The sequence below is a fragment of the Lutjanus erythropterus genome, chromosome 13, assembly GCF_056507025.1.
Source record: "Lutjanus erythropterus isolate fLutEry1 chromosome 13, fLutEry1.hap2, whole genome shotgun sequence".
Classification (NCBI taxonomy): Eukaryota; Metazoa; Chordata; class Actinopteri; order Lutjaniformes; family Lutjanidae; genus Lutjanus; species Lutjanus erythropterus.
In genome coordinates, this window is record NC_139329.1 from 34690750 (window position 1) to 34707233 (window position 16484).

Consider the following 16484-nt stretch of genomic DNA (forward strand, 5'->3'; position numbering starts at 1 on the left):
ATTTACATAATGTTAAGACAAAAAGGACCAGACAAATAGATAATGAACTTTAAATTCCAGAGCTCTGTTTGTGTTTTTTGGAGTAACCACCAACAAACACCCATCAGGCTTTGTAGATCAAATATGAGTGCAGATTCAACAACTTAATTGCTTATTTCTCGCCTCAAACTTGTTCAGAAGCAGATTCTGGTGCACTGCTAAAGTACAATAAATGAAATTAATTAGATCACTTCATACAGCCAAAAACTAAAACTACCCCCGACTGTCGAGGGATTCCCACCATGACGTGAGCTGAGACAGCACAGCACGGTTTTAAGCTGCGTGCACTTCTGTCGGTCACTGAACTCACTGTATATGTAGCAACAATTTAATTACCAGCCATAATTTTAAAACTGGCTCGTAAACCTTTTTATTTTCTTATCCCTGCGTGTTCAGACTTGTACCTGTCCTGTATGAAATACTGCATGTTGAGGTCGTTGATGAGCAGTGGATTCCTGAGCTTGGCGTACTCCACAGCTTTGTCCAGAGGGAAACCTGGGAAATGTCACACAAATATAAAAGCACATCAGCCTGTTTAGTGTCTTCACCGGTCCAAACTCAATGAGCGCTGACAAATAAACTGAAGTGGGAATGATTTTCAGGTAGATACATTTCTGCGTCGTAATGTATTGATCCACTCAGCTGGTGGATTCTAACGTGTGTAACATCATTGATTTGTGTGTAGTTTAGTCATTTTAATAGGATATAAATAGGATTGACAGATTTTTCAAACAGATTTTAGCAGGAGCAAGAGCAGACAGACATACAGTCATTCAGTTTAACTCTGAACTGGACCTCCACTGTGGATTATCGTTCATCATCATGTCCTGTGTACTGTTACTGCATTTCTTGTTCAAAACAGCCACTGTTTTGTAAATTAATCCTAAAAACACTCTGGTACACAGGAAGTGATGTATTTTCATTTTTGGCCTCAGCAACAGGAGTTTATTTGAAAGATTATTAAGAAAAAGAACTGAATGGTTATGAGCAGCAACTGCCGCTCATAACGTAATGGAAAGAAAGTTCAACTTACAAAAGCTTTGACAGATTGAAAAAGACTCTGCACACCTGAATATGTAACAGTTACACTAAATAAAATTAAAAAATGAATGAATGTTCAAAATTTCTGCGCACTGTCACGCTTACTGCTGGAATATTTGCTAACGCACAATGTTTTGTTTAGCTTGACCTTCATCAGTGGAGTAATGTCCGACAATTAATAAAAATGGCGATCTATACAACACAGTCATACACAAATTAACACGTGTAGGCAGATCAACACTAATGTCACTGTTGTCTGTGTCACAAAGACCATCATTTGAAATGCTCTCAGTTCTCATTTTTCACAGTATCTTTACTCTTCTACAAGGTGCACTTTCTTGTGGATTCTTCTTGCCGACAGCGAGTCAACACACACCGCCGCGGTGATGACACCATCCCGTCTCCACTCATTTATACTCACAGTGCTGTTGTCTTCTCGACACGTCTCATTTTTTAATATCTGTTGTCATGTTATAAATTAAGTACTGTATCGAAATTTGCAACTCCAGTATCATGACAACACTAAGTTTTTCTTAGTTTTCTTATTTCTATACAGGAAACTTCAACAGAAAAAGGAAGATGCAAGTTACACTTTAGGGGTATTGACACAAATAATATGACTCAAGACTGCTGGTTCAAATATTTTCCATATTGGTGTGCAGATAGACATGCCTGTAGGAAATATTTACAGGAAGTATGAGTTCTTTTTTCTATTTTCCAAAAATAATAACACAGGACTCATATCATGTTCCCATGTCTGGAGCAACAATCAAAAAATCGTATTCTGTTAAAAATAGAAAGGAAAAACAGTCCCATGTGATAAACTCTGATTCAAACACACACAGACATGCAGACCAGAGTCAGAAGGAAAACATACTTGTATAAATGTAGGTATAATAAATATATGTGTGTGTATATGTGTATGTAAAATCCATGTAACTTTTAATAAATGAGCATAACTTATTAAAAACTGCTCCTAATGTTTGAGCTGTTAATGTAAACGAGTGCAGAGGTGAACTGATGTCATTAATCTCGCTCTGCCTTTGTAAACCACACTCGATCAGCTGAGAAATAAATAAAAGCCTTAAATAGAACTTTCCAATCCCACGGTTCTGTTCGTCTCTCATTGAGACATTCCCATAAACTGGTCCTGGTCGCTGCCAGACAACCCGACGCAAACCTGGCACACTCTCTAAATTATGGCAGGGCTTTTTAGGTACTGATGTTTCTCAAGAGGACGCAGAGCATTTACTGAACAGATTCAGATTATTTATTACCGTTTGATTGTTAATATTTGAGATTAGCATCTTTTTCCTCAGTTTTAGAGATAATTTACTATTCCTCAGTTAAGATCTGAAGCAAGATTATGGATAGATTTCTGGTATTTCTGGCAGTTTCAGGACACCAAGGGTTAATATGAACAGTTTAAATCAAATGAGGACTTATCTGGCGGCTAGGCAAAGCACAACTAAGTCCACATAGGTATGAGTAAACCACTGGTTATACCAGTTTGAGGAGCTGGTGTAGCCAGTGAAGCTACCAAACCTCTCACACCTCTCTGCAGCATTAAAATGCCAGGCCACATTTCCCCTCCACCTCCCAATCATTGTTTCCTCTCCCGCAACAGGACGTTTTCAACTTCTTTGTTGATTTTACCTTTGGAGTGGAAGGAAATGAGGCAGTCGCAGAGGGGCCATTTCTCCACAGGCTCCTCCAGGATCACCTCCTCGGGAAAGATGACCACGTTGATGTAGTCAAACTTGCAAAGGCGCTCCAGGATCTGAGTCATGGGCTTCGACTTGGACTTCTTCATCATGGCACATATGCCGACCACGATCTGTCGCTCTGGTGGCTGGAGGAGAGGACAGGGAAGATGCAGGCAGAGAAGAGAGAGATGGAGGGAGATGATGAGTGAGACAAGGGTACTGACAAAAATGTGCCAATGCAATGACATAGCAGCACAGATAGAGTTTTACAGCCTTGTCTTTTGTAATTAATTCTTAACATTAATTCTCTCTAGATCCTAAGGTGTCATGTGATCTGTATCTGAAGCTTGGTTAAATCTGCAGTGCAGGAGTTTAACATTTAAATGAACGTCCGTTACATTCAGGCCCTTGCCAAACAAGTTCTCACAATGCTGACTGAGCCTACTGCCACCATGTTTAAAGGCGTTTTAAATCTGTTTTTCATGGTGACATTCCTGTGCTGTCCTTGTCAACCAGTAATGATTGGTTTGACACAGCTAAAGGGGGGAGCAACTGTAACAGCAGAGTTGGCTGCAGCACGGCGAAGCATAGGCTACTGAGCCCATGATGGACAACTGCAGGCAAACGTCATGCGCACATCGATAGTGTTTGTGTAATTACTCTCACTGCCAGAGAGGGAAGGCAAAAATTCTGCGCTGCAAGTTTAACATCCAGTGGTTAGTAACATCTGAACATGCTGATTGACGTCTATCTTACATCAAGTACACATTTGAACTGAACATTTCCATGCTATCAGAATAACAAGATGTACTTTGAGCCAAATGCTAATGAGAGCCTCACTAACAAAGAACTAATACATTTTATAGATGTCATAAAATGGGAACATTATGGCCTTTCCTCTGTTGGCTTGGCTCTAGTGATGGCAGTGTCTGTCTATCATCCATGCAGCACTCTCATCATCAGATCATCGATTCACAGATTGAAAATTTCACTATTAGTTACTACAAACAGGGAAATTTTGTTTTCTTTATCAGTAAGCTAAAACTTCATAAGAAAATGTGTTTGGTTCCTCAGATGAAAACTGTTCACACTCATTCTCACATTACTGAGTCAGAAAGTGCTTACTGTTGTACCACAGTGGTTGACAGCTGATGTCTGAACTGTGACCTGCTCACTCAACCTCACATCAGATAAACGGCAACAGTGTTAAAGTAAAACAGAGACATATACTGTGAGAGACAAAGTAGAAGGAAATGATAGCAAGTGAGCAAGCAGCAAACACAGCTCTACCATAAAGTCCTTTTATAGCTACAGGAGTAAACAACAGACCAGATGAGTTTAAGTTGTTTATCTGCTGCATTGTTCTCAAGCCAGCCTTTGTATATTTCTGTCTCTATTTTTTTTTCCACTATCCAATTCCAAGTGAAACTTTCCTCTTTAAAATTTCCAGGCCTGCTCATTTCTTACGGCCCAGAATGGCCAAAGCCGTAACTTCCTGTTCCAAAATAAAACCCCTTTTTCCACTGTAAATATACAGTTCGATTATTAAGCTATTATTAATTCTGTGCATGGTGGAATTAAATTGATGCAACAAAACATTCCAGACATATGCACAAAAAAAATTTTTTCACTGTATTTGGCCATTCAGAAACATTAAAATGTTCTGGGAAGAGAGAAGAGTTATAATCCAGAAGATAATTCCCAAACAAAATCTTATTGGCTCCTAAACTTTTCCTGTTGGGCTTATATCCACAGAAACATTATTATAATAAAAAATAAACAGGCATTTAAAAACTCAGCTCGCTTTACACACAAAAGAAATGTATTGCACTGTTATGGAAAAATATTTGCAGACCAAGCACTGCTCACTGGATAAGACAGATGTTGTCATTTGAGTTTGAGTACACCAGAAAAAGATTTAATATGTCCTGGTACACAGTATGTCAAAAGCAGTGTGCCAAAAATACCAGCATGCCCTACTGCATCCAATTATGTTTTGCAGTATGCAAGCCAGCATGCTTTTCTGGCTACTCTGAACCCACACCTTTCTGATGTGTGCATGAGCGAGAGGGTCAAAGTTCAAGGCTAAATGATATGAGGAAATAGTATGTCCCAAAGGTATGCATACATGCAACAGTTCGTCATTTGTAAGGGCAGCTGCAGTACGTATTAAAAGAAACAAGAAAAAGTATGTAATTTGTATTTCAGGGTATACAAACTAGAGCGCCTAACATTTAGAACTGGCAGTGACTGAGTTTGTTTTATTCACCTACCACAATTTTGAAACCTTATTCAATATAATTGGCATTTTTTTAAATCATTCAAATATGACTGGGAGGTTATGACCACATTTATCTGTGATGTAATAAACTCAGAAAACATTTATTACTGTTTTACACAAACTTCAGAATATAGATTTAACAGATGATTGTGCAGACAACTGATTTTTTTGGACGATGCCATTTCTGACCTTGAGAATTTGAAATTTTTTCTTCTAAATGTTATATTTTGCATGCATTATACCTATACTCTAGTATACTTGTATATTTTGTATAGGACCGGGCGATATGGCTCATAAATAATATCTTGATACATTCAGGCTATTCCTCGATATAAGATACTTATCTTCATATACATATTTTCTCTATTTATGTCTCTATCTATATCACTTTTTGTTTTGTGTCAACTTAAACAAGTCCAATAAAATGATGAAGTGGATTTATGTGAGGTTTTACTGGATGTTATATGAATGTAAAAGGCTCCGTTTCATGGTGTTCTAAATAATTCTACATAAAGATACTGTGGGGAAAAAAGGCTTTAACACCTATAACAACAAGACACGCCCTCTTCACCTGAAAACTTTGCCACATCAGCTGTAATTACACCTGTCACTCACCGACTCATCTTCATCATCCTCCATCTCCTCCTCTCGATGCATCTCGTTTTTCATGCCTGCCTCCATTTGGCCCACGTCCTGCTCATCATCTTCACAGCCAAGCACGAAACGGGGAACGTCCCTTTGACCCTCCCCCCGTCCTTCCCCTGCAACTGCTGCTGCTGATCCTGGTCCGCTGCAGGGCTCGGACATTACAAACCCCTGTGGAACATGGCCGCTTGGGGGGGCTCCTCGAACAGCTGAGCAAGAACAAACAGTCAGCTGTGTCACACCGTCACTAGATGACTGACACCTGAAAGCCTGGCGATAAAGTGAAGGGTCTGCTGGTGTTTCTGAGCTGGCTGATAGCAGCTACGTGCGTCCGTGTGCATACAGTGCGTGTTGAGGTAGAAAAAAAAGAGTGGTTGAAGTCCTTAGAGGTAGACAGGAGGGAGTGGACTTCACGTGTGTTGAGGTAGATAGTCCAGATCCTGGTTGTATAACTCCCTGTGTCAGGACAGAGGAGGTCTGGCTTTGAGAGATAACATGTCCCGGTCAGAAGACGCTTCTTCACACAACAAACTCCAAAGTCAACATCTGTGCACCATTTTCCTTCCCCTGTAGGAATAAAAGATAACACAGACATGGAGAAACTGGTTGAGCAAATAGTTTGAGAGAACTCCTTCAGGTGGAAAAAGTTAAGATACACAAAAGAGGGAAAACTTGACAAGTTAAGCAACATTTGGCAGTTACAGCTGTGCAGCTTCAATAAATATACTTCCACTTGTTGATGCGGTGTTGCTACATCCACCTCTTGTGAAATAAATGTCAGAGCTGTAGCACAATAGAAAAAAAACTATTGATTCCTGAGGAAACTGTGTTATTGCAACACTCATGAAGATTCTATTTTAATCAGGTTTCTGGTGAGAAAGAATTTCTGGTATGTTGACTATTGAAATATTTATGGATGATGGTAGTTTAAACACTGATTAATCCATAGACAGACAGTGTTTTCAGTCATGTTAGGTATTTGTATCAATAGATAATCACAAAAGATAGAAGACAGAACTTCTATTGCTGGAAAAAACAGATAACAAAGAAAATTTAGCACCACATTGATGAGCACAGTTAAAGGACATTTCACTATGTTTTATGTGAATGTCCAGTCAGTGTGGTGATGAAGTAACACATTCCTCCATGTGCACTAAATCAACCAAGAAAAGGGAGTTCTACTGCTGCAAAATCTGTTGGTCTTTCTGTACCAATGCTGTCATAGTCATGTAGTCTGTGTTAAGGAAGACGTACAGGCTATTCCAGCTTGGATTTCCAGTTCCCATGGGGAACGCTACATGAGCATTTCTGTCAACAAATGTTATGCTTAAGCCAAAGTTATAGCAGGGATAGTCAACTTGCAGCCTGCAGGCCAAATCTGGATCCTGACAGGCTGCCAACTGGCCCTCCAACCATTTTCATATTTCACAACAAAACTAAAATGATTAACACGCACCCCCATAACCTCCGAGCAGGGTGACACTGGAATCGTTGGAAATGAAAAGAGGCAATTTACCTCAGACCGTTCCTAAATCACTAATTTGCCAAGTGGCAACTGCTGTATGCAAAGTCACTAAAATCAGGATCAGGCGCCATCGCAAGTCAAAACATGCTAGCTTCAGTGCAGTGTTCCCGCTAGCACTGCATGAAAATTTTATTTATGATCTTAGCTGATAAATAACATTATTATCTATTTATTTATTAACTGGCCTCCCGTCAATTTGTAAAAGCGGCCCCCGGGCAAAGCAAGTTGAGGTGGTGATGCACGGCAACAAAGGCGAGGGCGTCAAAAGGTCACCTGCAGCTCAACTTACTTCAGCTGACTACATTTACCATCAGCACTAATTGGACATCTACATAAAATGTGGCAAAATGTCACTTTAATTAAATGAATGCCAGGTTTGTTCTTGTCATTTAATAAATAACTGAAATATCCCATAAAATTGAATTAATTTAATTAAAACCATTCTGCTCATCAACTACATGTATAATTATAGTGTTGTTTATCACTCCTGAACTTGCGTCAGAAGGTGTTTGCTCACCTCTATTTCTGTACTACAGTTATCTGGGATCTGCTGTTTTTTGTTCTTCTTTTTTTTTGTTAAACATTGTTTCTTAGTTCATCAGCACAAATGACACAGTGTTCCCCTTCCCCACTTTCCCAGATCATGCCAAATAACGCACAAAAAAAGACTAACACTACCATATAACTAATAAAAGATCAAGCAGTACCAAACTAAATATACACCCACAAACAAATGAAAAATGAGACATAAATTTAGTTTTATACTCTAGGTAGTATTCTCAATGTCACTATTATGTCAAGGGTGATTATGTATATCTTACGAGAAAAGTATAAGATTGTTGCCTTATGTTAGGGCATCTCTAAAGCTTGCATTTTTGAGGAATATAATTAAAGTTTTCCAGACTTCCTCAAACATATTTTGTCTATTTCTCAATATGTAAGTTATCATCTTCAACAGCATACATGATACCATTTCGTTAATCCATCCTTTAATTCTTGTTTTCTTCATTTAAAGAGCAATGATCAGACTAGGATCTACTTTTATTCACCTTCAGAGTCCTCTGAGGCTCTTAAATCCAAGCTGTACAAAATCTGCAAGTAGGAGTGAACATGAACTTCTGTTCAAAGCCTCACTTGTAGCATTTGATGAATTCAGCTGCAGGCTTTAATTCAGCTCTTTCTATTCTGGCTCCAGGGTGGGGAAAATCAACTTTTTAAAATGTGAGCGTACTGTACCATCTACTGACACACTCAACAGTAAATCAGAGACCTACAAGCCACTTTCACATTTAACCAGTACTTGGCTGGAGGCTGGTGCCGCTTTCCCACCATGTGTCCGGGTCACATTTCCTGCGGGCGAGATGATGCTCCATGTGAGCCTCCTGCTGACTCAGCACATTTCATTTTCTACGAGAGCCCGTACTGGTGTTTGCCGTTGCCATGACGACGGGGCCCTCTGTTGTGTCCTGTATGTGCATTGAAGTGGATCACGTTACTCTGGTTTGCATTTCACTTTTCAGACAGAGCCACTCATGATACATCCTTAACGGACTCAGTCTGTCTGTCCTCATGTCTTTTTTACCCTAATTGTTCAATCATAACTACAAATGTTACCCTCTGCGATATCGTCTCTAGCTGTGTATCCTAAAATATATCAAATCAAATCATAAGCTACTTGTTAACTCACTTTCCCTGCACAGTTTTTTCAAGGATTCAACCCTGTGGTCACAAATCCCATTCTGTGTTCCTTCTTTTCTTTTCAGAGACATCATGCATATTCATTCTTTTGATGAAAAATGTACTTTTATCTATATACAACAGCTGCGACCAGCAATTGCAACATACGTACGTGCATACATGCATGTCTGCAAACACACACAACCTCCATGGATAAAACAAAAGGGGTTGGACCAAGTCACACCAATTAAAACAGGAACTTTCGATGACAAAGCGGTTTATGAGTTATAAAAGAGGACGTGGCTTAAGTATGAGCCTTCACCGAATAGAAAGGAGCTTCCAGAAGAGTCTACCACAAATGATTCATGAGTTATGAAAGTTGGCAGACACCAGTGATGATTCCAAAAGTGCCTAAAACAAACAGGCGATGATTTGTGAAGGGCGCGTGGCTACAGTACAGGGGCGGGGCTAACTCAAACCACTGAAACAAGAATTCTCTGCTGTGACCAATAATGCCACCCACAAGAGTCCATGACAAACACTTACTCACATGAGATGAATCCATTCAGACTTTATGTGCCTTTTTTTTTTTAAATAGTCCACTGCCACACAGCATTTTTACCATTTTGCAGGAACACAAACACAGTTCTGTGCACACTGCATGATTCTAAATTAATTATCAAAATCACAGTATGGCCAAGTGCAATACCCAAATCTCAGAACCAAGGTAAACTAAGGTACTGTAGTGCTGCATAGATGTTCTGGCCTAAATAGTCTTGTTCTCCAGATTAAATAAAACATGTTTGACCTGAACAAAAGTCACAGCATCATGATTTTAATAGCTTCTTTTTTCAGTGAAAATTAAAATTGTAACGCACATGTTGCAATTTCAAAATAATAAAATTACTTTTTTTTACCAGATCATGCAGTGCTACTAAAAAGGCAGTTTAGAAAAGCTGCAGTACAACATCTCAGATAATATAAAACAGTACAGAGTTCAAGATAATATGAATATAATTTTTTTTTTTAAATCATCCTGTGATGATGGCAATATTCCAACTTTCTGACATAATGGCATGCTGTCAGGCACGGCAACAAAACACGGCTGAAAGTGAAAGTAACATCACTAATGACTCTGCGGTGGAGGAGTTCATTCCAATAAGGGGAGTGACTTCAGTTGTATGGAAGTGTTTCGGTTAGAAAAGATGTACAACAAACCGCGGTAACATAGAAGAAGACGTGCGGGAAGACCGTAATTACAAAAGGGATTGATAAAACAAATATTTCATCTTCTTAAGCAGAAACACCCAGTTGCGTACGAGAAGAGTCAAAAAAACAGCGATGAAAATATTAAGAATATGGCAACACTATCCTAAAATATCTTGATATTATTTTAGTGAAAAAATGTCCTTTCCTGCACATCATCTTCTACAGACTTGAGAAAAAAATCTTGCAAACCATATCGCAATTACAATCTCAGACAAAATAATCGCAATTAGATATTTTATCAAAATCATTCGACCCTATGTACATTGCTTTATTATAGTTTTATTTTAATGTATTATCATCAGCTCCTGGATCCTAATGAAAAATATCTCATTCTGTCTGGGTTTGTTTAATGTTCTCTCGATACAGTTCAAGGCTGTTGTTGCTCGTCAGCCGCCTTCACAACATCCTGATGCAACACTGAAGTTGTTTCTGCAATCGTTTTTGAATCGACACTTCCCGGGGTGTTTTGCACAAAGGCGTTTTGAGAAGTGGAACAAAGAGAGCTGCTGCTTGTTGTCATTGTCTTTGCTGTGATGATGGTCTGAAATCAAACAATGGAGCTTGAGCCCATCCTCTTAACTTGGCTCTCCGGTTACCACCCAGTAGGAAAGATTTGTTTTGGTGTTTCTGCTGCTGTATTACTTCGTGAGCAGTATTCTAAGAAATACACCACTAAAATATAGCTATTACTCCTAATACTACAAGTCAAGAAAAAATTTACAATGCAACTGATGCATCTGCTGAATTCAGAGGCACAATAAAATTAAGATGCGCCTTTATTTTGACATTCCCATGGTGTCTCTGTGTCACGCCTGGAAGTTAAAGAGAAAAGATGATATGACTGCAAAATTATAACCCACACACCAAAACAAAAGATGTCGGTGCAGCTTTATAATCATGAGGACATAGTTCTCTTACTAAAAAAATCAAACAATTAACAGCTGCCAAATTTCAGCAAACATTTGCAGCCCTCGTGGTTCAACATAATGGGTGTGCGCGGTCACTGCTTGGCTTATCTGTTATCTGATCCGATACCAGAGAATAAAGAAACAAAGCTGTTATGTCATTCCCTCGTAACTGAGCCTAAGCCCACGAGCGAGGTGTGAAATGACGCCAAACTAGAAGACGAAACTTGCTACTGTTGTGAGTCCACAAGCAGTCGATGTGGCCAAAACCAGTTTGTGTGCCTCTCATCAGTGCATCCTAGCACCCCCCCTTTCAAACACCGCCGCCGCAGCCACCCTGACCCCTCCACCACCCATGACAAACAGCTGACTCGAGGGGAAAAGCCTCCAGAAACAGATGGGTAGATCATATCACAACATACCACAAGGCGACTGTGCGCTCCACGCAGTCTTAGAATGACTGGAAGAACTTATTTAACTCTCATCCTACCAAAATATTTAACATAAAACGGGGGTCCCTGGGGAAGAATAAACTGTACTTTAATTTAAAAGCATTATTAGTAATGTAGATAATGTTATTCAAAAGGACAAAGGAACACAGACATAGCACATAAAGGAATGTGTCTGCTGTATCTGTGTCTGTCTCCTTGAAAATGACTGACACAGCGCTCCTACCGCTCTGATAGCGAGTCATACTTTAAAACGGATAGTTCTGATTATTTGAAGTGGGGTCGTATGAGGTACTTGGCGACGTTGAGTGCGTTACCTACAGTAGATGCCGGTCGACACGTCCCAAGTTTGAAGAAGTGGAGAAGAGGGCCAGCAAGGATGCTAAGTATGTACCGCTGTGGACAGGGCCAGCAGAAAAATATGTTTTAACCACCTAAAATGAATAAATTAAAAAATCAGTTCAAGTGTATGCTATATTTAGGATATTTTCACTGCTTAACCATGCCATCAGATAGCCTTTTGCAACAGGAAACTGTTGTTATATAAGCCCAAAACCACTCTCTCTCTTGCTCAACCTGACTACATTGGCAAAAACAATCATTTCACCTTGCAGAAGACGGCACTTGCTGGTCTACCGCTGCCTTAATTGTTTAGTTTGTTTGTGTTATGGTGTGACTTTGGTGTTTTAAAAAGTTGGTTTGGATTCACCGAAGTCACACAATAACAAAAAACTAACAAACTAAAACATCAAGGCAGCAGCAGACCAGCAGCTTCTGTGTTTAAGGTATGGAAAATTTATCGATTTCACCATTGAAGTCGACTTGAGAGACACAGAGCGATATTTGGCTTATTTAACGATGGTTTCCTGTTGCAAAAGGCTGTTGGACGCCAAAGTGCACAAAAGTGCAAGTATAGCATGCACTTAAATTAACAGTGCTTTTTTTCAGCTGGGCCTTTTTATTAAGTGGCTAAAACATGTTGCTGACCCTGTCCAGACCTGTACATTACTTACTGACACTGACTTGACCAGAGTCTACTGTAGGTTATACACTGATGCATTTTAGACAACAATAATATTAAGACGGAACAAACTGATTGCCAAAGTCATGAAAAATTACTGTAAACCAAATAGCTTGATATTGATTGATATTACAACAGTATTATAGGGATTGTTATTGGTGCTTTCACAATATAATAACACTGAGTTACCAGAACAGTCTGGTAAGTTTAGAAAATTAAATTACTTTACTGTAATGCAGCCGTTTAAACCAGGAGGTAACAACACTTATGCTATAACACAATAAATCTAAAATCTAAAACAATATCATCTCTCATTTCATGATGTCAATATAATATCAATATAGCCCTAGAATAAAGCACCTATGAGATACTGTGGACACTCCAGATGGTAGGTGTTAAGGTTAAAGTCACTTCCACTCGCATACGGAGATTATTTCTCTGACACTGTTGAATGTTCTGGCCACTAAAGAGCACACTTCCTGTGTCCTGGTCTTTCTGCCAGGACATACCTCCAACAAATCTCACATGTGACCCAGCCTAACCTTGGTACCCAGAAATAACAGTGTCCTCTCCTGCGAAGGGGGGGGGGGGGGGTCACGAAACAGAAACTGAGGGGTGGAGCCAAGGCACGGGTGTTGGGTGCCATGGGCCAGTTACACCACCCAAAGATAACTCATCATTACTAACCTCAGAGGCGACGACAGGCCGCACTAAACTCAGCGGAAGCCCGTGTTGCTGGCTCGGGGTCGAAGAACACTAACAGGGCTAAACTCGTAAATAAATACCTATAGCTGCTGTGACTGAGCGCTGCTGAGCCCGAGTTTATTCTGGGTCTTTACTACAACAAGGACACGGCCTTCAGCTGACAACACCGCACACTTCATGAAAAAAAATGTTGGTTTAGGCACATAAGCAAGACACTATGTTTCTACTCATGCAAATTTCATTCCAGCTGACTCTGAATCAGGTGACTTCAGTGATTAAAATAACTTTCAGCAGTGAATTCAGCTGCTGTCATGTCATTCACACATGACTCAACACGACTGTTTGTTAAACTTTGCATGCTATTATAATTCCACCAGGTACGCTGTGCTCCGAAGCAGCATTCTCCGAGAAATTCAATTCCTCCACCACCTTGATTTGCATATTGGAGGTTTCATGGTGGGTCTTCCCAAACTTTGCCACCATTATACAGATCAAGAGGACACTGATAAAATGAAACCGAACAACAGGTTTATGATCCTTTGTAAGTTTTCTGGAATTTGCTGAGTCTGTATATCCAAGCCATGTCCTAAAAATACAACATTAATGAAATTCAGTTGTTCTACTGGTTTTAACAGCCGTTTCAAACAAGTGTCAGCTTTATTTGGGATAAGTTTTGTAAATGATAAATCTATTTTTACTGTACAAATGCTACATTTATGTAATGCTTTTATCCAAAGTACTTTACAAGGTTTTTGCTGCCAAGTCATCAGTGTCCTGCCCAAGGATACTTCGACCACCAACCCTGTGATCAGTGGACGAGCCGCACTACCTCCTCCGCCACAGCCAACCCTCACTTAACTCAAAATTTTGAATATGTCCATAAACTTATCCAACTATCAAACACGAGAAGCTCAGTTGGTCGAGTGTTCGCCCCGTGTACTGAGGCTGTGAGTCTTTTGCAGCGGCTGTGGGTTTGATTCCCACCTACAGCCCTTTGCAGCTCGTCATTCCCCCGACTCTCTCCCTACATATCTTCAGCTCTCCTATCATTACAGGCATAAAAAGCCCTCCAAATTTTTTAAAGAAGTATGGAAAGATGGCATGTTTATTAAATTCTTTGTTTTTGATGTGAATCATAATGCTTTATATTGGTTTAAGTTATTATACAACTGATCGATTCAAAGAGGCTCTCCGCTGCTATAACACATAAACATCCGTTTACACATTTATGAGAAGTTTTACACAGTCTATGAAAACAGTTGTATAATGTCTAAATGTCTAGACGGGACTCTCTGAAGTCTAAATGTCCTAAGAAAATAACCCTGATAATGTCAGAGTTACTTCAGAATGAGCTTTTGATGGGGTGGTGAATATTTACCAGTCAAGTAGTCTAAAAAAACAAACAAAACAATGGAATTGCATTATGGAAAAAGTAGAATCCAGCAATTTTTTGAGCATGACCCAAAGCAGTGACTCTTAGATTCTTCTGCCAACTTTTAACCATTTTGTTTTTTAAATCTGTCTCGCTCAACTCCATGGAAGCGTGTCGCTAAGCCACTGGAGAACCCCTTTAATATAAGACTATATAACCTTTGAAAAATGAGTTTATACAGTCATTCTCTTGAATTTATAAGCAATAAAACGCTCCGGTTCTCAAACCAACACACTCAGGGGTTTTGCAGCTACAGCCTCGGCTAGTATGACATGTAGATTACGATGGCTAATTTTAGCAAACTTTAGATATACATAGATAGATATTACAGTATAACTGCCATTAGGGAGTCAGTTGCTTTATTTCATGACTGTTTTTCTACTTGTGCTACTGCTTTACACAGTATACATTTACCATCAGAAGGAAATCTGTTAATTTTTAATACGAGGGATGGACCTGGTTCGTTTTGTTCTCCTGCAACTTGCAAGCAGAGTCATAAATTACTCTTTTGGCTTTGTATTTTTTAAACAAGAATATTTTAATAAAATAGATACAAAGCATAGATACAACCCTGCACAAACCTCAGTCAGAAAATGATCAATGAGCAGGCAGACAGGACGAGGGGATGGAGAGGAGGGATGGCAAGTTTACAAGAGAGATGCATTTTGGTCATTTTGCTAACAAGGGAGATGGCATCCCCCCTACTGTAAACCATGATCGCTTAATAATGACTTGCATTTCAGAGAAGCAAACTGTGCCACCAAGGCTCAGTTGAGATGTTGTCTTTTTTTGGATGCAAATGGGGGTCGATCAAAGTCATAAACGACTTAATGTCCCTTTCATCGAGGACAAAACAGAAGGAAGGGAAAAAAAAGGAGACGCACAGAAGAATCTGCCAAAATCATCGTGTAAATCTGTCTCCTGCCTCCCAGTCATACTGTTCTCATCAAATAAATAAAAGCCTGCATCGCCCGTGAATAAATTAAGCAGCTGATTAAAAAACATCCCCAGCTGCCACCTGTTGGCCCTCGTCCACGGATGAGTCACCTCCATCATCGCCGTGGGTCCGGAGATCAACAACAACACGGCTCCAGTAAAAGGCTTTTAACCTTTGAGACTGTCGGCCACAGGAAGCCTGTGTCTTGTGTTTATGACTAGTGAGGGAGGAGCTGGTCATTAGCTCCTATTCACCATCATTTCTCTGATAAGATTGCAAATGAGAAACATCATGACACACTGTGCAAATGGCAACAGGCTGTCTGTCAATTATGGACTCATGCATTTGCATGGACCTAATAGCTCCATCAGAATAAAAATGCCTCATGTAACCATTTCAATGACAAGAGACTGGCCCAGTCTGACCCAACCACGAGCAACTTTCAAACAGGTTGAGATGGATGGTGTAAACTTTTGATTATCTATTCCATAGGAAAATATTGGCGTCTAATAACCATGTAAAAAGCTTAATTCGATTGTTTCTCTCTGGTTTGAATAAATTCACTTTGTGCTTGTTAGTGACGAGTTTCCAGGAGGGACAGAAACATGGCAGCAGAAAGACAAATCTGGTGTGTTTTGTTTGAACGCCTCAGTAGTCAAACAAAGCTAAAATCCACCAAACTATCGACCAAATCAAAAACTGCTGGAAAAGTTTGTTTTAACAGGAGGACTACTTCTTCTTCATTTGTGTTTCTGGCAGATTAGATGCTTCACAGAGAGTGAGAACTACTCTGTGCACGTCAAAAAAAAGGTTTGTTTTTTTTTCTTAAAAAATTACTCAAACTGATTGACT

General features: G+C 39.6%; 1 protein-coding gene across 1 annotated transcript in view; it reads right to left on the reverse strand.

Annotated features, from left to right (window-relative positions):
* The window catches only part of ppip5k1b (diphosphoinositol pentakisphosphate kinase 1b), a 69154-nt gene that overhangs the window by 49245 nt on the left and 3425 nt on the right, over positions 1–16484 (reverse strand). Inside the window, exons 2-4 of the mRNA XM_084735080.1 lie at positions 5683–6279; positions 2737–2932; positions 444–534 (exon numbers count right to left, since the gene is read on the reverse strand). Coding sequence (XP_084591206.1) covers positions 444–534; positions 2737–2932; positions 5683–5874 — 479 coding nt within the window. The 5' untranslated portion in view covers positions 5875–6279. The remainder of the gene's footprint in view (positions 1–443; positions 535–2736; positions 2933–5682; positions 6280–16484) is intronic.